General features: G+C 42.2%; 2 protein-coding genes across 7 annotated transcripts in view; one reads left to right on the top strand and one right to left on the bottom strand.

Annotated features, from left to right (window-relative positions):
• The window catches only part of GLS (glutaminase), a 73,392-nt gene extending 67,913 nt beyond the window's left edge, over window positions 1-5,479 (top strand). For all 4 annotated transcript variants that reach the window (XM_087819695.1, XM_016217698.2, XM_016217570.2 and 1 more), the window contains one exon: window positions 1,367-5,479. In XM_087819695.1, the coding sequence (XP_087675821.1) occupies window positions 1,367-1,523 (157 nt within the window). In that variant the 3' untranslated portion in view covers window positions 1,524-5,479. The remainder of the gene's footprint in view (window positions 1-1,366) is intronic.
• A 1,577-nt stretch (window positions 5,480-7,056) lies between these two features.
• STAT1 (signal transducer and activator of transcription 1) overlaps window positions 7,057-27,057 on the bottom strand; it is a 38,322-nt gene continuing 18,321 nt past the window's right edge. The window contains exons 11-24 of one of the 3 annotated variants that reach the window (XM_016217324.2): window positions 26,417-26,476; window positions 24,371-24,400; window positions 24,185-24,278; window positions 22,967-23,008; window positions 21,203-21,286; window positions 20,448-20,546; window positions 19,203-19,338; window positions 17,751-17,800; window positions 16,940-17,034; window positions 16,083-16,228; window positions 14,382-14,567; window positions 13,359-13,434; window positions 12,395-12,497; window positions 7,057-8,779 (exon numbers count right to left, since the gene is read on the bottom strand). In XM_016217324.2, coding sequence (XP_016072810.1) covers window positions 8,765-8,779; window positions 12,395-12,497; window positions 13,359-13,434; window positions 14,382-14,567; window positions 16,083-16,228; window positions 16,940-17,034; window positions 17,751-17,800; window positions 19,203-19,338; window positions 20,448-20,546; window positions 21,203-21,286; window positions 22,967-23,008; window positions 24,185-24,278; window positions 24,371-24,400; window positions 26,417-26,476 — 1,216 coding nt within the window. In that variant the 3' untranslated portion in view covers window positions 7,057-8,764. Of the gene's footprint in view, window positions 8,780-12,394; window positions 12,498-13,354; window positions 13,435-14,381; window positions 14,568-16,082; window positions 16,229-16,939; window positions 17,035-17,750; window positions 17,801-19,202; window positions 19,339-20,447; window positions 20,547-21,202; window positions 21,287-22,966; window positions 23,009-24,184; window positions 24,279-24,370; window positions 24,401-26,416; window positions 26,477-27,057 lie in introns of those variants that run through there. The other 2 variants (XM_016217391.2, XM_087819694.1) reach the window with 2 other exon arrangements.

The following is a 27,057-nucleotide window of genomic DNA, read 5'->3' as shown; positions in this document are numbered from 1 at the left end:
AATGAAGGCCAGTAAAGAAATAAAAGCAACTTAATCCAGCTGGGGATTTTTAGGAACAAAATACATGTAAATTGTTACTTACCTGATTTTAAAAGTTAAAAACCGCTACCAAACTTTATCCAAAAATATTTTTTAAAAGAAACTATACACAAAACCTTTTGGATCCATACTGTGGCCTCCTTAAGAAGTAAAAGGTTAAGGACAGAGACAGAAAGAAATAGAAAGGAAAACTGGAAGGTGGTGAGTGGCATGCAAGAGTCAGACAGCCTGGTAACCAAGGACAAGTGACACCATAGAGAGAATGGGAAGAGAGGCTTAATCATTTGTGAAGTATTAGGGAACAAATTGTCATACTGTCACATATTTGGGTTGTGTTTCAGTCTTGTCTCCCTTCTCAAAAGAATAATTAGCTGATTAACCACTGCTGGCAATTCTTCATTTCTTATCTTCAGTCTTCATCTCTATCACTAAAGAGCTCAGCCCCAGAAATACAGGATGGAAAGGGTAGATATCTTCCTGGTTGTGCAGCCACACCCTGGATTCCCATCTTTACCAGAGATGATGACCATGTCAGTTCCTCTGGGGTCGATCTTGCTCCTACAATGTATGTTTGAGCCCTAATGAGGCTGTGGTTATTTGCAGACCCTTGAGATGTACTGTGATTTTGAATTGACAGGAACACAAATTTTCTATCAAAGGCTAGGGTGCTGGATGTTATATATTTGGAATTTTCTATTGAACATTTTACTTAAAGAGAGATCCTTTGAGCTTTTCATGAAGTGAAAATTCAGGAATCTAGGAGTCTACTGTACCTGTCCACACTAGAACTTTCCCTCCATAAGCATTTAGATATGTGAACAAGATCCTCTTGTAGAACATACTTTTCTCTTCAGCCCCATATCCCAAGGTTGTCTCTGAGACCACTTTTTAAATTATAAATCCCTTTCTGTTTATTTCTTCAATTAATTTTTGCTTATAACATTGCAAAAATGGCTAAATTTGCCCAGCTGGCATAGCTCAGTGGTTGAGCGTTGACCTATGATCCAGGAGATCGTGGTTCAATTCCCAGTCAAGGCAGATGCCGAGGTTGCAGGCTCGATCCCCAGTAGGGGGTGTGCAGGAGGCAGCTGGTCAGTGACTCTCATCATTGAAGTTTCTCTCTCTCTCTCCCTGCCTCTCTCTGAAATCAATAAAAACATATATGTATCTTTACATATATTATATATTTATGTTATATATAAAGAAATATTAAAATGGCTAAATTTGAATGGCCCTTTAACCTGCATTTGAAATCTAAGACTGATGAGTTGCCATCTCTGCACAGAAATGACCTAATGACCCAGCCCATGCTGTGCTACTTGTTTAGGTGGAACAACACTCCCATGGATGAGGCGCTGCACTTCGGACACCACGACGTATTTAAAATCCTCCAGGAATACCAGGGCCAGTACACACCTCAAGGAGACTCCGACGACGGAAAGGAAAATCAAACCGTCCATAAGAATCTTGATGGACTCCTGTAACAATCTTAAACCTGAGATTTAAATCACTTACCTATTTAATTGTGGAAAATGATCATGAAGAACATGTGTATTTCTATCTGGTAGTGATGTATATTTTACAGCATTTATCATTTCAGTGTTACTGGAATTTTCTTTGTTGTACGCACAGGACAAATCTGATCTCTTTGGGGAAAAATAGAAATAAAACAATCTCCCTCCATAATGTGAGCAATATTTACCTCGTGCATTGTGCAATTTGATGTAAAAGAAATAGCTATCAATGCTAGCTTTTCCGTGAGGTCTTCATGATTTGTTTTTGTGATTTGTGAATTTTCTGTTTCCGGTGGTGATCTGCTGATATGCATCTATAAATTAAGCTCTGTTTTAACAGCCTGTCCAAACGGGTCGAGGCTGCCTTTAGAAGCAAAATAGTGTGATTTTCAGGACTTCAAGTATAGATTTAGTTTGAGTGTTTGAACAACTGTATGCACTTATGGTTGTGTATTTAAAATGTCTCCCATCACCCCAGCTTCATGATGTGACTTTAAAAATTATAATAGTTAACAACTGTTTGTAGCATAGACCAATTCTGATTAGACTTTATCAGGGAATATGTTTAAGATACGTTTGGTGACCAAAACATATGTTTGAATGTAGTTATAATACTTTTGAAAAAAATTTCCTTTTTCTATGTCCCCTTTGACCGGCCTCTCTTCCCAGACACTTAGTTATTTGCCTCTTCCCTTTAGCTGGGAAAGAGGGTGCTGGCATACTATGCAGTTTTCATGTTTTCCACAGTAAGTCAGAAAATTCCTTATAGATTTGGCATCCAAGCTATAACTAGGCCATCTGTCTCTAGGAGATGAACCAGAGACAAATTAAGTACAAATTAGTCAAATTTACCAGCCTAAAGAAGGGATGTGCTACTGCAGCTCTTTAAGACAATATATTTCAGCTTCCAGGATAAATTCAAAAGTGCTCTAAGTTACCAAAGTTATCACGACGGTATTGGAACTGCTTTAAATAACGTTTGTTTTTAAACCTGTCATTAAAAGTCTGCATCAAGATGTTTGTTCTATTTGGGGGACCACTAGATCACTCATTTTCGCCTGATTCTCTAGTGTGTAATTTTGGTAGCCTATATCATTTAAGAATAAGAAAAGGCCAGTTCACTTTAAATTGAGACCCAGCATTTGTTTTGGGGAGGAATTGCAAATATGCTTCATCATACCTCTGAGGTAAAGGAGTATGCTAGTGAGAATACCTGGTATTAAGCGAGCCTGTACACACACACACAAATGGACTTCTTTGAAGCTGTGTGTAGTGAAATGAGCAGAAACCTCAACCACATGAATGCTAGTTGTTACATTAATATAGCAAATTCCTTTTTTTTCCTGTCGGCACACACTGCCACTTCCAAGCTTTACTGTGCCTAATGGCCCATTTCCCACTCTAGCAGCCTCCAAGTGTTTTGATTTTTGCTTCCAGTCCGAGCAGCTCCAGCCCTCGCCCTCCTGTTCCCTACACAGCAGCTCCTTTAGTGGGACAGTGGCCAGTGGCCCTTAACTGAGCCGCATCAGGGCGAGGCCTGTCGCGGGCGCTTCTGTGGAAATGAGGTGGGTGAGTATCCAGCCCAGTTCGATTGGGTGGCTTAAAGATTACCAATGATTTTGAGGCTTTTCTTTAATAAAAAGAGGTTCCAACTATTATTTCAGCACAAAGATAGTTTTCATCTTTTCTCCGATTAAGACTACTTGGTAAAATCTTTGTGGTTTAGCTGAATGTGCCCTTACTTATCCACGAGGTTTTTTACACCTGTACACTGGTTCCTGCTCTGGCCGTTGGCTGCTAGCTGACAGTAATGAGTACATTTGGTTTAAATGCCTTTTGACTGTGCTGTTAACTGCTGCCATCTGTATACTCCAAAGATCTTTTTGTTTTGGCTTTAGGATTATGTGCTTTTTTCTGTACAGGAGAGCTCTGTATGGTCATGTTTATTTCAAGTTTTGTACACATTACTGTTTTTGCTGCTCTCAGTTCTATGCCCTCACCTTTGGGTGTGATGTGCTGGACCCACATTGCCCACTGCCCTTTAACTGCACAGCTGAGCTGTCAACCGTGTGACGCTATTGTCTGTCTGGCAGGGACTGAGTGACCTGATGTGGGATTTAGATTCTTTTGGAGGATTGTACAGCTATGAATGTATTTGCCACCAGAACCTCCCAAAGTGAACCTAATCTTAAAACTCTAAGTTGTAAGTATTCTGAAGTTGGAAATACTTAAATGAAATCAGGTAGTGTTGCTTTTTACAGCATAATACACGTATCAAAAAACCCCAAAAACCCCCAAAACCGTGAAAATGAAATTTTTAAAAAACAGCTAAAGTTTTCTCTTACATCCCTGGTTTGGGAATACCACTGAGCATAGGGACTGTGTTTAGCTGGTTCAGATCCATTTCTAGTGCCTGCTGTGAGCCAGGCACTATGCCAGGTGCCAGGCGGGGCTACCATCATGGCTAAGGAGACAATCCTGTGGACTGAACCCCTGAAGGTGAGAAGGTGGGCAGGCACGTGTTCCCATAGAGGCTAACACTATCCTTTTACAGTTAGGAAGTGCTCAGTAAATATTTGCTGAACTGAAAACATGAAACATGTCCTTCGCTAGGAGGAGTTACAAAACCTTTAAAGAGAAGAGAGGTCATTGTCACAAAGCCCTGACCTCTGTTTAGGGAGCTGAGCCTGCTGCTGCCACACGAGGGTCTGAGTAGGACCAGCTGGCAAAGCTCATGGGTGTGTGGAGTGCCATTTGCTCCCAGTGCAGAAATCCCTGGTCCCCAAGTTCAGGGTCAGGGTATGGTTTTTTAACCACAGAGAAGGTGCATGAACACCATGGCTGTCCAGTTTCAACTATCAAAATTGTTGGTCCCAAAGTAATTTGCTCTTCTATGGCAAACAGTGCTAATCTCTGCGTTGCTGACATTTTAGAACTGAAAGAGACATCAGAAACTTTGAATTTAATCCCACTCTTTCACAGAGGAAGCTGAGACCCAAGAGTGGGCTATAACATGAACTTAGTCCCATGTTCTTTCCTTACATCCTACCACACAGTGTGCACTATGGATAGAATAGCCGGCTCCTTGCATATTTCTTAAAATCTTGCCTCTGTGGAGTTTTAAGGAGAAGCATAAATGCTACAATGGTCATGTCTTGCAACATGTCTTACATGTCTTGCAACTTGGTCAACTTGAGCTATGCACATGCTCAGATAGAAGACTGACAACAGTGCAGGGAAACGTGGATGAAAAACCCAAGTAGTGAAAAGTTATATTATACTTGTTCGTGATATAACAAGATCATTTTATTTTGGGGGGATTTTTTTTGGGGGGGCTGGGGTAATCTTCCTAATTTCACTTGCTAACCCTCATAGTAAAATGAGTGAATCTGTAAATCATAAAACAGGTGGTAGAGGGAAGTAGCCCATGAATGTGTTAGGTGGTATTTAAAACAAAGGCTTTGGGGGGGAAGGTGTATGTATAGTTATATATGGAAAGGATGTGATTTACTAGAAGGCTAGGGGAGGTATGTTTTTTGGATGAGAAGGATTGGAAAATTAAGTTATTAAAAAGGGGCAGACTGGGTGTTTCTATTCTGGAGCCTAAACCTGACTTCAGGGCTCTGTATGCCCCAGGTTCGCCCCTTGTGGCCTCCGAATAGTCAATGAAGAGTCTACTAGGAAGTGAGTGCAACAAGCAGTCATAATAGCAAAAGATGATCGAGGCTGCTTTGTTCCTGTACAAGAAATGGGCAGAGGCTGTAAAGACACCCACACCAGGGTATTAGTGCTATAACCGCAGTAAGAAATGCAGAATTCACATAGTTTGATAATAGGTATTTGACAGCGCTCTGTCAAAGGTACCTTTTAGGTACCTTTATATTCTTTGTATACCCAATATAAACTTAATAAATGTTTAAAACTGCTTACATGTGGTTCTTTTTTTCAGTTGGTCATATAAGATGTTTAATTTCTCAGTATGGGAAACACATAACCTAAAGTTAATGTACCGAAACTTGGAAGCTGAGTCTTTCTTAAGTCAGTTTCATTTCAGAGCTATATGAACTCATTTTAGATGGTTCTTAAAAAATACTATCTTTAGCATCCCTAAAACTGCTTTAAATGCCATTTCTTTGAAATTGTGTATATTTTTATATAACATTTAAATTTTTATTGCTTTTGGCTATGTTTGCTTCGCAAAGTTTTTCTTAAGTTTTAATAAGTAAGATGCTTGTACTAGAACATATGATCCAGTATCTCAGAACATCTTAAATTCTACAAAACCAGGGATCTCTCTCTGATTTTGTTTACTGACATTTCCCAAACACCTAGAATACTGCCTGGCTCATGGCAAGTGCTCAACACATATTTGATGAACTAGTAAGTGAATGAATAACCCAAAGAAGCCATTCAAGTAAATACCCTTACTTTGGGAACAGCATCCCAGTTCTTATGGTAGGTCCCAGAGTTTTCAAAACAATTTCAAGTTTTTTTCTTATTTTCTCTGGGATAGTCAAATGTGAAAGAAACACTTTGTTCCTTAAGATTTAATATTCTACTTTAGTTTACAGTCAATAAACAGATTAGGTTCATTTAATGCCAGATAAATAGCAAAATCATTTACTGCCATCTTGGAAAATCCTCTTTCCCTAGTAAGGAGAAATTTCTCCCAAGTATTACATATAAGCTCTATGCTTATGAAACACCCCACAAACACCATACCAGAAATACTCTTAATAAAACAAACACCTCAAAGCCAGGATCTACTTAGTGACGTCTCATAATGATGAATTATATAAGAATACAGATTTATATTCTCATAATGCCCTGGCTAGGCAGGGTATTATCTACTTTACTCCCAGTGTTTCTTAGGAAGAAACTCTGTATTTCCTAGACATAAGTACTGCAGACATGGAGATGAGAATGGTGATATTTGTTATAATGCCAGATTCAAGCCTATTCTGGCTTCACGATACCACTATTCCCTGATAACTCTTCAATCAATGGTTAAGTCTAACCAGCCAGTTTGTGTAATCCAGTGATTATGTCTTTTCTTACACTTTTTTTCCAGCACCCGGTGCCTTTGCTTTAAGAAGGCCATGGCTTTCTAGCTTATAATTTCTTTGGAGAAAAATGGCCCCTCTTTGTGTGGGTGCAATAACTTCTCAGTGACAACTTGTCTGATCATGGGGGTGTGGATTTTAGATGGCAGCTTTGGAGATGAGACAGAGTCCTATTTTGCATATATTTTAAAATTAAAACCTTATATTAGTACAGAAATTCATTTTAAAACAGGTGCCACATTATTTGTGCATTTGGAGGCAGCTGTGGTCACCACAACCAAAGTACTTTTTTTCATTTACTTTTTACGGCACCCGTTACAGCTTGTTCTAGTAATGTTTCCTCTCCAGTCTCTTCCACTGACCCACTTCATTTGCCACAGCAATTCTGACTACAGGCAGGTTAAGGAAGGACAACACTCAGGAAAATGGTGCTACTGATCTTATTTTAAAGTAAGGACTGATATATTTTAATGTTTAGTCATTAGTTAAAAAAATGAGAAAATACCAAGCCTATACATAATGCCAGTAACTTTTAAAATCTTCACACCAAATACAATGAAGAGACTAACACTAGCATTTTAATACGTCTTTAAAGTAACCAGTCCCTTGGCACGTGCCATACAATGAAACAGTGCCCAATCGTTCTCAAAGGACAAAAACATGCCCAATAGTTAAACACCAGCGATAAGAAACAGGAGTTGGTTAATGTCTTTGTTCCTTCATCATTTCAACTTAAAAAATCAATGCGAACCCAGTCAGGTTCCTGTCACCTCATGTAAAAACTGAGAGGAGGCCTTAATTTGTGTTCAGTACAAAGTACCATGGTGCATATTACATTTAGTGCGATACGTATACTTCAACTTTAATTTTAGAACAGACTTCAGAAAACTTTATCCCCACCAGAAAACACAGCATTTACATAGAAACATAATTATGGTGGTGACAGTGGGATAATAAGATGAAGCTACAAGACAGCAGTCTGTGAAAGTTACCTGACAGAACCGTATCAAACCCAACCCCCTACTCCACTTTTTGGTGTCAGAACTAAAGGAAGAAGGTACATAACATAACACACTTTACAAAATAACACCCAGGCAAAAAGGGGTCTAGGAAAAGCACAGGATACATAAGGGAACCATCTGCAAATGTATCTGTCAGAGAAACACATTTATCAGTGAAAAAAATGCAATTCTCAGTACAGTTACATAGGACAAGTTTTCAAATCATTTGACTCTATCTCTGGTTAACGATCTGTCAGTTATTATTCTTCTCAATTTGAAAATTTTATGACTAATAGACTAAATACCACGTAATAACAATAAAGACAAATTAACTCACTTAAGAAACATGAATTACATTTCCAAGTTCGTCTACACCTATGATTAATTTCAACTTTTGAAAAAAACAACAGGATCTGCCTTGAGAGCACTGTTGTTAACAGCCTGGCTCCCTTGATAGAACTGTGAAGACAGCTTAATTTACTAGCGATCATGATGAAGGCAGAATGTATTCAGCTTTGGATATTAAAGATTAAATAGAAAATACTACCCCTAAATTTGGAATATGTGCTTCTCTTCTCCCCTGCCTGGATACAGGATGGCTACCTTTGTTAAGAGTTGATGTAATTCTAGATAAACTTAGCTTTGAACCATTTCATAGGTAAACCAATGGAAAATTTCCAGCCATATTTAAAGCAGAGAAAACAAATAAGAATTCTCCAGAACAGAAATCTGCCAATCCTACGTCAAGAATTCCCTAAATAACCACGTGATCTCCCACAACCGATAAAGGCTGGGCACTGACTTTCTGTACAGCCATCTGCTAGGTGCTGTTAGCTGTCACCCTTCCCAGAGGACCCTCATCCTAGTGTCCTGAGTTACTACTTAGGGTATATCTGAATGTTTTTCATTTGTGAAACCCACTTTGCAGAGGGCCTTTCACTTTTACCTTTAATTAGACGCATGAAGCCCTTCAGAGTAACAGACGTTTCTGAATTAGGGAAAAATCCACTTGCTATCAACAGGTTGCAGCAAATTTGTGGGTCTTTCATTTCCCTAGAAAAACAGGATGTGAAGGAACAGAATAGCAGGAGGAAATCACAGGTGGGAAGGGAAGATGTCGCCAGAGAAGATGAGAAAAGTTCATGCTCTATACTGCATTCATCTGTGAAAAGATAAAATATAGTTTATTATACAGATCTTGTTAAATGCAAATTCATACATTTAACATTGCTTGTCTGTTCAATGTAGTAGGAAGACACTTCCAATAGCAAATAACCATGGAATGATAGCGCTGTCAGCATGTGCTACCATTTCTCCTGGACTAATCGAGACCTTTTATATCCCCCTAAGCTGATTTCTCTGCAGCCTGCTAGCTTAATTCTGTCAATCCATCCAGGATGCATAAAGCTTTTTGCTGTTATGCAAGTCTGGGGCAGAGCAACCAGCGAGTCTGCTCCTGCATACAAGGGTGAGGCAATGCTGGGCTGTATGCCAGAGGGAGAGCGGGGTGGAGGAGAAGTGATGGATTTTCCTTAAAGGCCACTCAGCAGGAATAACAAATGAAATGTCCTTTAGGTTGAGCTAGAGGTAGAATCATGAGGACCCCCTTCACCTCCCCATCAGCTGCCTTGAATAGGGTACCTTGTAGGTGGTATGCTCATGCAAAGAACACCTGTCTACTGCCAGGCTGGGTTCTCCCTTTGGACCAGGTGCTCTCCACCAAAGCTGACCCTGTCCCCAGCAGTGTCTGAAGATTTTTGGTTGTCATGACTGGGTGTGGGGATGTGTGAGCTACTGGCATCTAGTGAGCGGGGTCCAGGGATGCTGCTAAACATTGTACAAATGCACAGAACAGCCCTGCACAACAGAGAATTATTCAGCCCAAAATACCAATGGAAATATAGCATTAGACTATAAGCCTCTTGAGAACTGAGTCCCCCCCACCCTTTTTTTTTAATCCTAAGTGCTCAGTAGTGAGTAGTACATAGTGAGCTCTTAGAAAAATTATTTTGGATTAAAAGCACAATGAAGGTTTTGCCTGTTTCAGTGTAGTTGACACTAAAAATGTATAGTTAGGATGGTAGACTTTGGAGAGGGAGGGAGGGGGAGATAAAGCCTAGGTTCAAATCCTGTCACTATCTCACTAGCTGTGTGATACGGCATATTCACTAACCTCTCTAAATTTCAAGCTCCTCATCTATCCAAAGGAGACTAACAGTAGATAGCAGATAGATTTGTTGAAAGGATTAAATTGGATAGCACATGTAGAATGCCTAGTACCGTAGGTGGAAAACAGTACACAATTAATAAACGCTCCTATTATTATTAGCATCAGCTCTGACCAAAGGCCTCCAGGAGAGGTGACTGGTTTTCATGTCATCCCAGAGGAGAAAGTTTATTGTACAGGAAATCCAGACTAAACAAACACTCGAGTCATGTGCTGAAAACACTGGCGCTCTGTCTCTCTTGCACAATCTCCTCAGGAGTGTGCGGTCCTCCTGCCCCTGAGGCAGCACAGGCACCCGCCCTGGTGCCACCCGCGTCCGGAGCTGCAACCTCCAGACGTGAAAGCAGCCAGCTCTGTGAGAGGTTATTCTATTTCAGAGCAAATGCCCTAATTCCAAGAGTGGATGCTGAATGGAAACCATGGCCCAGGCTGAGGACAGACAGCCTGAGACAGACAAGGTGGAGTCTACCCAATTTGAAGACGAATCCAACTTTTATTCATCTAATCAGTGCTGTGCCTGTATTATGGCCTCTTTTAACTCTGTAAGTCCTCTATGGCTTTAATCTGGAGGTGTGTGTGTGTGTGTGTGTGTGTAAAACAGATTTATTTTATTCTACAAATGAAATGAATGAAATCATCTGGAATGGGATGGGATGGCTATAGGGGACATTTAGAGACCCAAAGCCATTTCCAGCATTTATTTAGCGTGTTTAAAATGCTCTCACAGTGTCACTCTGAGAGCACAGAGAAAGCAATCACACTGCTCGCACAGATGGTGGAAACTAATCCATCTTATTTTCTCAAGGTCACAGGAGATAATGGTGATGAAAGAGTTAGAACTCTAATGTCCAACCCCAAGCACAGGCCTCTCACCCAAAGGCCACTCAGCCTTTGTAATAACACACCAGAATAAAACATACTGAGTCTTGTGCAAACAGCTGCTCTAGGTACATGTTTTGAATGAAGCAAAGGCCAGCTTGTCGTGGGAGGCATTCCAGGACAGTGGACAAGAGCAGGCCTGTGGATTCAAATATCCGTTCCATCACTTACTGCCTGATCTTAGTCAAGTTACCAAATTTGGGGGGTGCTCTTTTTTCACACCTGTAAAAATGGGAATAACAATAATACCTAACTCAGAAGGTTTTGGGGGGACTGAATAAGCTCCTACCACCTATGGAGTGCCTGGTATACAGTAAGTGCTTAATGAGTATCACCTATTACTGGTGGTGATCATGATGATGAGGTAACTTGCTCAGGAACAACAAAGGAGGTGTAAAAGGAAAACAGCCTGTTTTTTGGTTCCATCAACCTGTCTTACGTTCGGAATGGGCTTTATATTCATGCCATTGTTGCGTCGGGCTTATGAAGCACTTTAAAGCAGAGCTGGGGGGACACTAACAGAGGATGTGACCTTACACGTGTGAGGTTCATTTTACACCTGTCAACAGGAAGAGAACTATTTTGCTATTTCACTATCTAAGCACTTTTCTAAATGACTTTTTTCATCCTCAGCAATCAGGAAGGCTGAAGAAAGGGCAGCCTGAGGATTTTAGCCCGTGCGCTACGGTGAGAGGAAAAGGAGGGGGAAAAGTTACACACCAGGGACTGAGCTGTAAGCAGACATCACTGATGTTTTTACACGCACTCCTGGAGCAGATGGGCCCGTGGCCTCGAATGTGAGAGGCGCAGACCCTCTCCCCACCTCTCCTGTCCAATCCCCCTGCTCCCTCATGACTCATCATCTCATCTGTGCCTCGTACGGAGATGAGAAAAGGCCAGTAATGACACAAAGAGGATTTTTTAAAGCATGAAACAATTTTTTCAAAATGAACTGAAATAGCTTCATGTGGAAAAGAGCTGAAAATTAAACAGCATCAGCAAAATTCCAGCCAGCCAAAAAAATCTTTAAGAGAAAGGACTTCAGGCTGAAAAGCAAACAATACTATTTGATATACTGGAAAACACCCTCCCAAATGAAGATGCACTCTTACCATGACACTCATTAACTGTTTCACTCCAGGAACATTTTACTCTGGGCAAGCCCCTCACGGCTCCAGGTGCCAGCAGCACAAATCAGTTCTCAGAGCAGGTGAAATGGTTTCATTGCTGCCAGCTAAGTCCCTATAATTACTGTAATCATGAAGCATTAGTCCCCTCCTTTCCTAAAAACAACAGTCCTTCAGACACAGCACTGAAATAACAGGCCAAAGGAAAACATTTTCTTATCAGAGAAACCTTAGTTCCCTAATTTTATGAAATTTCTTCATGGACAACTTCAAAGGGCAGATGGAGAGCTTTTAAATATTTGAAATGTCACTCATTTTTTGGAAGGTACTGAATGCCAGGTATAAAAACCCAGGTGATAACGTAGCTTGTTTGGGCTCAGCAGACTCCAGCTTGTCACAGCCAATTGAAAATTCACCCAGCTCGGCGCTGCAAGGGGCTCCTCCTGATATTTTGCAGATGGGCCCTGGGTTTGCCAGGATGCCCTCCCTGCCTCGGACAGTGCATGCTCAGCAGGAGCTGAGAACATCTGTGCGCGGTACTCACCATGCTGTCGAATTCCACAGAGCCCACAATCCGAGACACCTCGTCAAACTCCTCAGGAGACATGGGGAGAAGGTTGTCTGTGGTCTGAAGTCGAGAAGGGTGACTAAAATGGGGAGAAATGAAAAGGAAATGTTAACGCCTAGATTATGAAAGCAGTGGCATAAATTACACATTTCATCTAGTAAGTACACATATAAAACACATTTTAAAAAGTACAGATCACGAGAGGTTCCTGTCCCCAGCCCGGCCCCTCAGGAAATGTATTGGACTCTAGAGATGTGAGTGAGAAAGAGCCAGACTGGAACCTGCGCCGCTTGTGCCTGGTTAAGTGTGGGTGTGAGCGTGTGCAGCGTGTCACCCTGAGATGCCAATGCCTCGGCTCACCCTGGCCGAGAAGCACCAGAGAAACATCTGGGGAGTCCCTCATCCCTACCTTGAGGTGTGTATGCAGATAAAGCTGCTCCAGGGTGTTTTTACATGAAGACTACATCCATTCACCCCCAAGACAGTGAGTGCTGCAGGCCAAATTACTGACAATGACTTTTCCAAATTTTTTTCTACCTTTTATAAAATGAAACAACAAAATAAAAGCAAGCGGAAAAAATGTATCTCAATCATTACTTTGGCCTTTTCTAGATTGAAAAGAACTATTTTCCCACTCTGATCAATTTTTGTTCATTTTATTCACACTTTTTCAAAGTATCAGTTTGGGGGGAATTTATATACCTTAAATACAACTTCGGGGGTTTTTTTTGTTATTATTATTATTTTATATAAAGGCAGTAAAATGCTGACAGGCACTGACACCAGGATCTCTAATTAGGATCTTTCCAACAGGTCCAACTGTGATGGCGGTGGCAGCAATTACAATGGAAAAGCAAAGTACAAGCATCTTCAACAGGCCCCAGCCAGGCGCAGGGCTGGCCTGAGGCTTTAAACATGGCACTCTTCTGTGTTCACTTACACTTCAGACACAGAAATCAACTCAGTCTTGATGTATCCAGTTCCTTTAGGGCCATCAAGTTCCATTGGTTCTGCTGCTGGAAGCAAACACATTGGGTACATTTTCTGTTAGCAAAAATCACACAAGAACATTTGGAACATTTGATCAAAATGTTACTATTTTTCTTGATAGTGGGGTTAGAGTCCGAAACTTTAAGGGGGTATGCCCTCCCTGGCTGAGTCACCTGAAATCCTGGTGGGAATGTGGAAACAACTGGAAGAAGAGGGGAGGAGAGTTCAGTACAGGGGTCAACCTAAGTGGTTTCTCTTCCTGAGGCTTGAAACCCTACAGAAGTCGTATCTGGTTCTGTGGTCCTAGCCTGGCTGCTTAACATACACAGCTGGCCAGGCAAGCTGCAGCCGGCTTCTCCCCCAGAGTAACTGTCTAATACTGAGGTTTCTGATTCTGAAAGATAATTGGCTGTGTTGGCATGTTCTAAACCAGATTAGTCTAAACCTGAACTTTCTCAAATGCAATTCAGTGAAGACAGAGAAGCAGGAAACCTGTGTTCTAAGCCTAGGTCTGCTCTTAACAATAATCACTGTTAACAATATGATCTAATAATGTACTGGGTCACTCGACATAAACTATGGTACTTCTCCTGGGCCTCAGCTACCTCAATTTTAACAGGAGCAGGCTGGCATAAATCAGTTGGCCACAGCAGTCCTACCCTTTACTCCCTTCCATGTGGAAAGACCAGGAATGAACTTTTCCAACACCTCTAAAATAAGAAATCATTTACTCATTTCTTACTGGATATTTCCAGCGAAATAATGCATTAGGTTTCAACTGTGCTGCGCTTATGCCATTTTTTCCAAAGCCTGCTTTTACCAGTTCTAAAGAAAGTGGTGGTTTGATGACACGGCACGGGTGGGTTTGTGCGGGCACCCTGCACCGACAGGAAGGCACGGCACAGAGGTGACTGAACCCTGTCTCTAGCAAACCTTTGGACGATGATGAGATGAGAACACAATCACCACTTACCTTCCTTGGGCCTGGAGTAATACTTTCCAAAGGCATGGTCTTTATCAATATTTGGATACAGATACTTCAGGGGATTCTCTGGAATATTTTCAGCAGCCATGACTTTGTAATTGCGAATAATATCAGGGAAAGTAACTGCGGAAAGTTCTTTCTTTGTGTAGGGTTCAACCGCATGGAAGTAAGGTTCTAAAAAGAAGAAAAGCAAAGTGAGTCCCAATGGAATATCCCAAACAACAGAGGAAAAAAACAGAACACAGCAGAGTTTATAAATTTGAGAGAAATGGACAAGATCTAATCACAATCTAGGAGTTTCAGCACAGACAGTACACTGATTTGCTTTTAAATAAATTATAATACTTTCTCAAAAACAGGGAAAATAACAGCAGTCATTACTATCAATAACACTGTATTTGTTATTTGCTTACATTTGTAAATACAGCCAAAAGAAGTCTGTTACACATCTTTAAAGGTGTCTTCAATGATGTGTCGCCCACAGACAGATAACTAACTACTAATTGAGTCATCTTGGCTCAAGCCATAGATAAAGTTACTAAAAGGTAAGCTCACTTTCTGTTTGTTTTTCTTTACATACTGAAAAGTATAACTTTTTATTAAAATAAACAATGATAACACATGGAAAACAACTTTAAAACAAATAAAAGATCCTATTTGCTGTTTTCTCTCTAATCGCTACTATAAGAAACAAGTCTGTCACTCCTGGTCTCATTCCCTGACTCATTCTAATCATGCTCCTCTGGTTGATCCGGGACCTCACTTTTCGGTGTACACCCCCCAAAGGCCACTGTGGAAGAGCCCCGGGCGCTCTGCCCCAGGACCTCAAGCCGCGCTGGCATCCTACAGCTTTGTAGCTGGCAGTGCTTACACGTTCAGGTTGCCATTGGTTTTTTTCATCTTCGCCTGGAAAGAGCTACCAGAAGTGAAGACGAAAAGGGCAGTCTCTAGCACCTACGGTCTACACTGGGCTCTAATCCCAGCTCTCCTCTTGGTTTGTTGTGTTTTTTACCAAAAGAAAACAATAAACAGAACAAAAAAGTATCCCATCTCTTTGCATCTTCCCAATGAAAGCACGAACTTCACTGGAACATCAGTATTTCCTCCAGTCCTTCAAACAAGGCAAACTACAAGCAGCACTGAAGAGTAATCAGCTTGTCTCTATCATTCTCCCATCTCTGCTGTTCAGTCTTGTCCCCTAAAACAGGTATTTTTTAAGTCACGGATTCACTTGGTTGAACAGAAACCCAAGATATAACAAAGATAAACTTGCGTCTGCTCTGTTTGACGGCAGGTGGAGGGGTGCAGCCAGGCCCCAGGACCCCTCTCAGAAAGCCTGCCCACATCTATGCCCTTCCCTGCGCCTTTCCCCTAGTGAAGCTGGAAGCCTGCGCCTGTGAAAATGGTTTCCTGCCAAGAACTGGCTGTCAGGCATACGGATTCACATCTTAAGTCTACAGATAACAAACCAGAAAAAAGAATTTGGCCTTGTCATTTAAAACCCATCATCTGCACAATATGTTCCAGGCAATGAATCACAAATATTCAGGGTGATGGATTAAATCCTATCTGAGAAGCTCAGCTAGGGGTAAGTATAGGATCTGTGATTTTATGTCAAAAGCTCCTTATTTGTAAGAGCTGATTTGCAGTGAAAGGACTTTTGGGGGGGGTGCAGGCGCCTTCGCTTACCGCCTCCGTTTTGGGGCCGCTCCACCCACGTGAATGTGATGGCCCCTTCCCGACAGCTCTCACTGAAACGCAACAGGAAAGTCCCCGGCTGCTGGTCCTTCAGCAGAGCGCGTTCCCGCTCCTTGCTGATGAAGCCCACAATGCACCTGCGTGGGAAAGGGATGCACGGAGGTATTTTGAGGTCAGTCATGGTTTTAACTTTCATGATAACTTTCAAATCAAGATCACTGGAACCTGACAGCAGGACACAGGATAAAAATGATAGACTATTTTAGATACTTTAAAATCTATTTAATTCACACTTCAGGAAGGATTTCACTTATATGTGCTGAAGTCCAAAAGAGATCATTAACATGGTACCAGCAGGATGCTATAGATGATCAATAAATACTTGCTGGACGAGTGAGCCTTTTATTTTGGCTGGATGATTTTGAAGGCCAAGAAAATGTCTGAATTTATGCATCTTTTACACTGGAGAAGGTGGCTTGGACAATGCATTTTCATATTCCAGCACTTCTGATCAACTTAAAGCCTTTGCTGAAGTATCAGCTGACTAGGGGAGTAAGTTAGAAACAATTCACTGAAGTAAAAAAGTGTTTTTTTCCTTCCTTGGGGAAATGGGGTAGGTGCTCAGGAAATCTTTGTGGGATGAATGTATGAATAAATGGCATTCAGAGTATAAATTTAATCTCATGAGACTCCTCTACAGTGAAACCCTGAGGGGACACCATCATTTCTATGAGATGCACACATCTGGGCAATATGAAGTCTGCCTGGGTCAGGCCTGTGTCAGCCATGCAATAAGGGGAGCATGTGCTGAAAGTACGTTTCAACTTTACATTGTCAGCGGCCCTTACCCATCATTCCAGAGAGAAAGCAGGTGTTTCTTAATGAGTTCAAGGATGCTTTCAATCCAAAGCCAGAAAGGAAAATTTTTGTCATTTATATTTTCCTGCAAGTAAACAAGTACACACATTAGGAACAAGGAAATCCAAAATACTGGTGACTTACCATGCCTCCTCCCACCAGTGGATTTTAATTTGCAAAGACTGCCCGGCTGCCAAAGCTAGCACTGTGCTATACAGAACAACACCCCCACTCCCTCTTGGCACCCTGGCACCAAGCTCTCCATTTCCTGGGCTGCCTCCGCTTCCCTCTCTGAACAGTAGCGAACCAGCCAGGGAATGACCTCCAGGGAGAATCACAGAACAAAAGCTGCCCTCTCACTAGTACAATCCAGGAGCAAAAACTCGTCAGCACTGTCTGTTGACTTCAGCGGGGTCTAATTATTCCTTCCAACTGGTTCCTCTGCTTGAGTTGGCTGGGGGAACTCATCTGGCCGCCAAGCCATCTACACCGGCACAGAGAACTCATTTCTCATACACGGGGCTAAAATGCTGCCAAAGGGGGCCCATGTGAGCAAACAGAAGACTCATTTCGGATGTGAAAGAATGTTATCACCCAGGCAGGCGCTTCCTGTCAGACTCACACTGGGAGCCCAGCCTTCTGTGCTCAAGGAAAGTAAACAAAACGTGCCCTAGGGGTTCCATGGGTGAGAGGAACAAGCCAAAATAAGCACACAGTTAGGAACCACCACAGTGAGAAATAATACGACAACCTCAGAAGAAAGTAAGGACTCAGAGAGTAAAAAACTCAGACAGTACCCACCTTACAGAACCTCGTCCACGGAATAAGACCTTCAGGGCCAGCATTAGGACCTAAACAAATTAAAATAAGCCTTTTCAAGAAACAGAAATCAATTCTGAAGCTTTGACTGGACTACTGGCTCGGCTCTTGTATTTGTTCTCAAAGAAAGGAGCCAGCACCCAACAAAGGAAGGTTGTATGTATATGGATGATATTCTCAGATACACTAATGCTAATTAACTGCACTTTCTGCAGAAGCCTCCATTTGGTCTCTCCCTGTGCAGTACCCTCTCCCTCGACCTCCCTCTCCTCCTTCAATGGGACTCCTCTCCTGGCCCTAAAGAGTTGTTTTTGTTGTTTAATTCAAACTAACACATGCTACACCTAACAAACGCTTGACTTTATAAGCTTATTTTACATGTTAATTAGGCATTTCCCTCACCCCTTCTCCAAACAGGTCGTGTCTCAGGGATGTTGATGCAAATCAGAAGTCAAGCAAGAAAAGAGAGATGGGAAAGAAGTCTTGGGGTTATTAGCTACACAAATGAAAGCAGCCCAGGTCATCAGAGGTGGTGAGTGCATCATCTCTCCCCAAAGAGAACCACAAATAAGCCATTACAGACCAAAAAAAAAAAATCTTTCTTAATTCTCCCCAAATAAGGAGATGAAATACGGTGATTTCTTCTTTTTACTAAACAGCACAAGAACGCCACAGTGGCAGCTACATGGTCAAGAGAAGGTGGAACTGCTGGGAGCCTTTTGGTTAGGGAGAGCCTACTGGTGTTTGCAGTGCGTGCCGTGCTGCTGTGCAAAGAGCAAGTCTGAAAAAATGCTCCCTGTGAACTTTTAAAGAAATAGTATAGATACTCCTTCCCCTTCACTGAAGATCTGACTTTGAGACTAGTAGGTCTTTGATTTGCATAAGGTGGAAAACTAATCAATCCATGGTATTAGCTACTCAAAGGGAATTATCTACTGAGGCCGGGACCCTGCCCAGTCAGACAAAACTGTTAGTCAAGCGGTGTCCTGATGTGGACAGTCTCCTACCTGGGCCACCTGAGGCAAGAGCCCTGGCTGTGTGCTGTGCCGTGGGGGGGCTCCAGGACCTTATTCTTACCATGTTGGGGACTTACATTTTTCTCTCCAAGGTTAAAAAGACTTTACCTTTCTCATCAAGGAACTTATTTTAGCCACAATATATGTGCATGATGCAAAAATCTTTCTCTTAGGAACCCTGCTCAGAGGTATTGAGATAATTAGAAATGATTCGTTTAAATCTTTTATCAGGTCTATATCTCTTTCCAAGGTGAAGTATGATGCCCACTTAGCTATAACAGGCTGCAGCTGGAAAAACCAACAGAGTTTAATATTATCTTCCTTGAACAAAACAGAGAGCAAAGAGGGGAAATGAGTAAGTAGAGGCATTTCCATGAATTTCTGTTTTTATAGACATAGAAAGTGAACATGTTCATACCAAGCAGTTTCTCTCCCAGCATGCTGAGCTGGTCCACGTTGAGGCCTCTCTTGGTGACAGAAGAAAACTGCCAACTCAGCACCTCTGAAAGCTGGGACCATCGTGCACAAGGTGGGTTCAGAAAGAAGGACAGATTCTAGAGAGAAGACACCCAAAAGTGAATGGCTCCTGAAGAACCACCGGTCACAACCTAGGCACTAAAACAGGGACCTGTTCCAAAGCTCAGTTCCAGTTTCTGCGCTACACAGACATCTTCCTGGTTGACAAGAGAAATATGGTCGATTCTCATTATTTGAAGATTCGTATCTGTGAATTCATCTACTCCCTAAAATTTATTGTCACTCCAAAACCAATACTCTTACTCATGGCACTTCCGCACACATTCGCTCCTGCACAAAACAGTGAAAAATTTGAGTTGCCCAACATGCATGTTTCCAGTTGAGGTCAAACTAAGCAGCCCTCTGCCTTCGTTTTTCATCTCTCATAGGATAAACCAGTGTCCTTTTTGAGGTCTATTTACATAGTGCCATTGTTCTGCATTTTTGTGCTGTTTTGTTGGTGGTTTCATTATTTAAAATGGACCCAAGTGTAGAAGTGCTGTCCAACATCCTTAGGGCCATGATGTGCCTTACGATAAGCCTTAGATGAGCTAGATAAGCTGTGTTCCGGCATGAGCTATGGTGCTGCTGGTTATGAGTTTGATGTTAATGAACCAACAAATACATCAGATAAGGTATCTTTAAATAGACCCTCAGCTCACATAAACAAGGTTATATATTAACTGGTTGCCAGAAGATTGTGACCAGAGGTTTGCAGGAACCTAACCCTATTTAGGGTTCAGTATTTGCTAAACCAGTGTTCACAGCAACTAAGGGACTTGAATACAGTGAATAATGAGAATCAGTTATAATTAACAATGGGGAGCAAGTATACTCTAAAAGTGAGCACACTTGTTTAGTAGGTGCATGCGTCTTAAAGAAATAACAATAAGGGCCTCTTCCACAAAAAAAGCTATATTAAATCATCAATCGCCTATGCTTATTCACACAGGAGGAAAATCACAATTCTCATATAAAACACACACATGCTTCACTTTTACAGAATTACTCCAGATCCTTAGCAATGCCACTGAGTTATGTCACTTGTCCCTCAGCATCAGGCCCTAAGGGGCTCTACTGGATATGCAGAAGCTAGAGCATGGGGTCATTGGTTCCCCTTGAATGAAAGTAGATGTGTTTTCCATACCCTGGGTTCTGTCACCAGCATGTTGTACCACAGGATAGAGGCCCAACCACTCGGAAGCTGGCTGACATTGGAGATCACCACGACAGGCAGAGAGGTTGTCTAAAAGATGACAAAGACATTGAAATCATCTGGATCACAGAAATATCACCTTCAGACCACTGTGTAACCTCAAAACTAAGTGAGGGATTACTTGTAAACTTGTATATATTTATATTTGAAGATTAAAAATGCAAAGTTATGTTCTTTTGTTCATAGTTTTTTTTCAAGGTTATAATTTTTTTTTAAATTGATTTTAGAGAGCAAGGGAGAGGGAAAGAGAGAGAGAGAAACATCGATCGGTCACCTCTTCCACGCACCCCAATCACAGAGTGAACCCACAACCTAGGTGTGTGCCCTGACAGGGAATTGAACCCGCAACCCTTCAGCACAGGACGACGCTCCAACCTACTGAGCCACACAGGCCAGGGCTTAATTTGTTTTTGATGTATCTTTCAGTTAAGAAATAAGTCTCAATGCTTCATATAAAAACTAACATAGGATAGCTCAACCAAAACAATCAGCTTATAGAATCTGAAGGTTAATTCAATTACCTAGCTTCATGAATCATTAAATTAAGAGAGTATTAACTGGAAAAGATCATTTTTTTTTAGCAATTAGGTAAACAGCTCTAAAATGAAAATTGAGAAATAAAAATACATGTAACAGTTAAAAGTAAAAATAAATAGTTTTACACATCTGGATCATGTAAGTGTTACCTCAAGGTCAATGACCAAACCAGGCTGGCACAACTGGGTTTCAAAACTGAGGGAATGAAGCTCTTCAGTAACGATGAGAGGGCCCTTGAAAGAGAAAAGTGGGGGAGGGAAAAGAACAAAGTGATTTATTCATGGATCCTGCAACTTTCAAGAGTCTAATAAGCACTACAACAGGCTGCAGAAAGCCTGAGCCCAACTAGCTGCAATTCAGAAAAAGACTCCAATTTTCAAAAATCTATCCCAGATTTGATTATTGCAAATATCTCAGTGTTCTCTCAAAAATAAGAGTTCTGAAATTATGGCAAGGATTACAGATTAGGGAAAGAAATGTCAAGAGGGAAACAGCAACTTCTAATGGGTTTATTTGTGTGACCTAAGGCTTTCTGGCCCTCAGCTCCACTCTGCCACCACCTGGTGTGGGCTGCACACCTCCCACAGATGGGGGTTGGGCAATGTATTATCTACTGGAAGGGCTGATTTGCATAAGCCTGGAAGGTCATACAGTGCCTTGATTTGGGTAGAAATGTTATAGTTTTCAAAGTGCCTTTCTACATATTATCTCAAGTGAGCATATGTATGGTAAATGGGAATGAACACGGGCCTCTTCCCATGCTCTAGCTCCCCCTCTGTGGGAAATATAGTGAAGGCCATCAGTAACCAGACTGTGAGACCTTGGGAGCCTGGCCAGCTCCTTAGTCAGGAAAACAGCATTTTGATTTCACACAGCTTTCGCATGTCCCCTCCTCCTGCATGCCCTGTTTTTCTGTACTCTGTAAAACCTTGTGCTAGGAAAGTCTAGGTGGTAGAGAAACAAAAGCGCTGGCCAGTTGCCCCCAGTGCAGCCCATCCACAGGCCGGGTAGGACTTAGGGGTTCAACTTCACCAGTGGCAGCCAGTGTGGCAATAAACTTCACCAGCTGGCCACCACCAGTGTGATGTAAGTCCTAATAAACCCATGTCTTTCACAGCCAGTCCTCTGGGTTATTTCCTTGGGACTCCAAGTACAATATGCTGAGGTTTTCTGGGACCTCACAACTTAGAACCAGAAAGGAGCAGCTGCTACTCCTGCTTACAGAAGAGGAAACCAAATGAGTCACAAAAATAGTAAAGGTCAAAAACAGGAGCACACAGTGGTATGTCTGCACCGCCCAGGCCAGTGCCCGTCCCACTGTTCCCCACGCCCTCTACAGGTTGTGGTGAGGAAGGATGGCATGCTGTGCAGCCACAAGGAGGACAACATTGCAAACCAAGACTACTGGATGCTCTATTTTGTCCCTGCCCGTAGTTCACAGACATAACTCCTCAAGGATCTGGCTCTAAAAAGGAAACTGCCAGAAAGACGATGCCCCTGAATAGGGAATGTAAGGGCAGGAAAACCCTCTCGGCACACTTGGTTTTCCGCAATGGCAGTCATAAAAAGTGGCCTCTAGTTCCAGTTCTGACAGTGACCCTCTGCACCCTTAGCTAATCCTGCAGACTTCCTGTGATTCAATGTCTCTGCCTGTAAAATGTGAGTAACACAGACAGTCACCATACCCGCTCCACAGGGCTGTCTGTGAGGGTCCAGTCCATTTGTGTGCAAAATTGTTGGAAAACCATAAAGCACAAATGCAGTGTTTTTACTGTTATTACAAATACACCAAGTCCCCACACACATTCACTGCTCTTTCCTGCTGGGTCCGAGCACCTGTGTGAGGTCTCCCCAGACACCAGGGTACTTAGCCAACCTCGCTGGACAAGCCTGCTGATTAGAGACAGACTCACCTCATTGGTTCTGTTGCCAGCATTCTTCTGTTCCTTCAGTTGCTAGAAAACAAGAAACCACCTCAGTAAACAACACAATCTAAGTAGCTATTTTCATTTATAAATCAAACCAAAGTTGGGACTTAGAAAGAATAAAGGACATGAAATTATTTTCAGAATGCAGAACAAACAAAGAAATGACCCTTGTGTGGGTTCCTTTCCCCAGCAGCCTGACATCATGCCAACACCTTGGTATTTAGAAGGATCCCAGAAAACTGCATCTCTCGCCCTTCACCTGTGCAGACTTTTCCTGAATGGTCCCCCATCTCCTTCCTTAGCTGTTCCATGTTCCCCAAGCTCAGGACACAGCTTCTCCTATTCCTCACCTTCCCCTGGCAGTCTCCCAGGCTAGACCCAGCAAGTCCAGGCCCAACTAAGATTGTCCTCGAAAGGACTTCAATCTTTGAGTTTTCAAAGGAGCAATTTAGAGTCCTGAGAGCAGCTCTGGATACCCTCAGACTCCTGAGTTTGGACTGAGGCTCTTACACAAGGTCTGGCTTCCTGGCCGAGTATGCTGGTTCACAGGATGGTGGCCAGAGAAAGGCTGCCTTGAACCTCCCTGCAGGCTCCGGACCGGGGAGCACACAGGGCTCAGCACCAACACATCCTCACACCTCACATCTAGGATTCTCAGGGAGGCAGGCAAGGCACTGTGTGCCTCAACCCCTTGCTGACTGTCTGCTGCCTGGTGGCATGGGCCCCAATCCCTTGCAGACAAAGCGGTAGCCACAGCAGTTGTGCAAGACCACCAGGAAGGAGGCTGTGAAGGGTCTGAGGAAAGACCCTGGGGCCTGCCAAACTTGGATGGGGGAGAAGGAACAGTCAGGATGTGGGAACAATATTAACCCTTGAGAAAACTGCAAATCTCGAGTGAGTGATCACCGAGGCGGTGGAGGCACCAAGTGCAGATAATTTATGTGGGCACAGGTTTGTGGAATACTTTACTGAGATCACCGCACCCCAAATAAAGTATCTCTGGGAGAGAAACTGCAGAAAACAGAGTGAACAGTCCTTGGATAAGGAGGAACTGAGATTCCTCCTGCTGGTGAAGTCCAGCCACAGACGGTGACAGGCTCCTCCCGGGGGCCCTCCGTATCCCACAGTGCGCAAGTGCCACTCTATCTTCAGAAGTCCTCACAGACCAGATGCAACGTGAAAGGGGAAAACTGGTCTCCCTACCAGGTGTCGAAATTCCGCCGCCAGACTTCCATTGGTGGACTCCTCCATGTTCATCACTTTTGTGTGTGTGCCCAAAATATTGAATTTTCTGAATCTAAACAAAAGAGGGTAGAAATACTTAAAAGGCTTGGAACTATTAAAAAAGCAAAGAAGATAGTAAAATATAGTGCAAAGTACTTTACATACCCTTTCACTGTATTTCTCTCATTCACATCTCTGCAAAAAAAACACACATGTATCTATAAAATCATATGTATGCATTTGAATTTTGAAATAAGCTTTAACAAAAAAATAAAAGTATATGTATAAATAAAAGGTCGATAAAAAAATAAAGCTGTACCTGTGGGTTTTATGCCTTTCATTCCCTCACTCACAACGCCAGCTCTGCCAAGTATCCCTGGGTGATAATTATCTAGGCCTCACATTTCCCATTTGTACAACATGCTAACAGCACCAACCATACAGGATACTGTGACAAGTAAACTCATTAATGGGTAAAACGAGTTCATAGCACACCCTTACTGAATGTAAGCTTCAGTTGTCACTATTTATTGAGCAACTACTTCATGCGAGGCACTGTGCCAAGCACTGAGGACTCAGCCAAGAGCCCTGCTGGACTGTTACAAAACCAAGAGGACCTTCTGGGGTGACAGCTTAATCCTTATTTTTATTCTTTATTATTTTTGATGCTTTCATGAACTTAACAAAATAGTTATTTATTTGGGAGAATTGTCAAGTTTAAGTTTTGAATCTGAGGTTAAAATCTTGAGAAACCGTGCATCTTGTATAAATACAGTGATTACTATGTCACGTTCTAGACAGATAAAGTATCTGTCAGGTGTAGGCGCAGATTAGAAATCTCCAGTGCTCATAGTGAAATGACTTAGCTTCCTTTCCCACCTCAACTAGACGTTCAACGTTTTTGTGAATGACGACCACCATTAGCTATGAGACTGACCCATCAACAGAAAATAAAAGGAACAGTATGATACAAATTTGCCTTGTCAAAACTAAAAAGAAAAGCCAGGGCTGGAACAGTGAGAAAAGAGAAAAGAGCACAAACACACTGAAAGAGAGACTGAGCTAAAGCGGAGTGTAGTAAACTGCAACAGCCACAGAATCTCCGTGGCTCTTCCTTCAAGACAGCATGTATTTTCCTTGTCCCCTGAATCTCAGGTGACTTTGACTTGCTTTTACCAAGGGAATAGATGGAAGTGGTGCTGTACAAGTTCCAAGACTAGCTGGGCAGGCCTAGCGTGCTGCTGCTCTTACCCGCTCAGAAGCGGTCACCATGTGAGAAAGCCCAGGCTCTCAGGCGCCTGCCGAAGGGCCCAGTTGTCCAGGCTGGACCTGACACGTAATGAGGCCACATCGGACCACCCAGCAACAACCAAGCCAGCCCAGACCAGAAGGACCACCTATAACCCTCAGGAAAACATGATACATTGTAAGTTTTTGAGTTTTAAGTCACTAAATTTGGGGGCAATTTTTTATGCAGCAAAAGCTGATACCCAGGGAAAACAAAGATGATGGGGGGAAAGATAAAAGGCACAAACTGTGCTATAAGGAAGAATATTGTTAAAGGAGTGGAAAGAGACAAAAAGCCAGAGGAAAATTATTTGGATTATCAAAAATGGTTTCAAAACTTACAAAACCAGTGTGTTATACACACCAACAAAAGCATTACATATATCCAGGACGAGGGGAAGGCATCTTGTGCCTTAATGTAAGTGGCTAGGTCAGTGCTATTCCAGGGACTAAGGGCAAAATGGGACAGGCCTGCTCCATTTACACCCCTGGGAGAGATCCTGCCCATTCCTGAGTCCCTACTGCCCACAAGAGACAAGGGTGAATCCAGCAGAGTCCATAGAGGCCTCTCAAAATTATGTCAACTTCATTCCAAAAACAATGCCATGATTGACTGTGGAACTGAGGCAGCCTAGGGGATCTGCAGCCTCCTGTTTGACCAAGGAGGTGGGGTGGTGCTTTGACATTAGCTCCTTACAAGCTCATATGCATAAAACACACTCATTCTTTAGTTTCTGTATAGTCTAAAAAGGCAGGGCTTGTTAATACCAGTTCTAGGGAAGCACCCAGGATCCAGAACAGGAGCAACCAATTAAAATCTGCTGGGATCCCTTACAAATGGCCTGGTGCTTCGGTCTGTGTTTGGTTAACAAAACCAGCATTTCAATAGTACATGCATCTTAGATAATATTAAAGATTTCTTACTTATCAAATAAAACTTTGACTTTCAAATTATAATTCAGCTCTTGCAATTTCACCAACAGCCTGGAAAGAAAAATAAAAGTCATTATTACTTTAAAAAAACTATCGATTACAATTTATTATGCCAATTCCCTATCAATAAACATTTCAATAACCCCCACCTTCTCCAGTTTTTGGTTATTACAAACAAATGGAACTGACATCCTTATATGTCTACTTGGATTTTTGAAAAGTATATTTGTAGGAAAAATTTCCAGCTGTGTAACTGCAGGGGCAAAACTGTCGCATTAAACTGTGATAGAGAGCAGCACTGAATACAGTCCCACCAAATGTTACTGAAGGTACCTGTTTCCTACACAGCCTTGCCCACACTGGGTTTTACCAAACCCCAATTTGATAAATTTTGGGCCAATTATATGGGTAAAATATAGGATACATTACTTTTACTAAAACTTGTATCTAATATTTGTCCTGTTTGGAGAAAATAAGAACTATCACTCATAATCAGGAATATGAGGATCTCATCTATAATCATTCCGGGGCCATGTGGACAATGGAAACTAGGAGTCCTGGGCTGAGACTCAGGCATGCCTCTTCTACTTAGCTGGAGGCCTTGGGAAGGAGCCCCTTAAGCCTCTGCTCTG

Source organism: Miniopterus natalensis, chromosome 8, assembly GCF_054644295.1.
Source record: "Miniopterus natalensis isolate mMinNat1 chromosome 8, mMinNat1.hap1, whole genome shotgun sequence".
NCBI classification, from domain to species: domain Eukaryota; kingdom Metazoa; phylum Chordata; class Mammalia; order Chiroptera; family Miniopteridae; genus Miniopterus; species Miniopterus natalensis.
The sequence above is the reverse complement of the archived record's forward strand: the minus strand, read 5'-3'. Positions and strand labels throughout refer to the sequence as shown.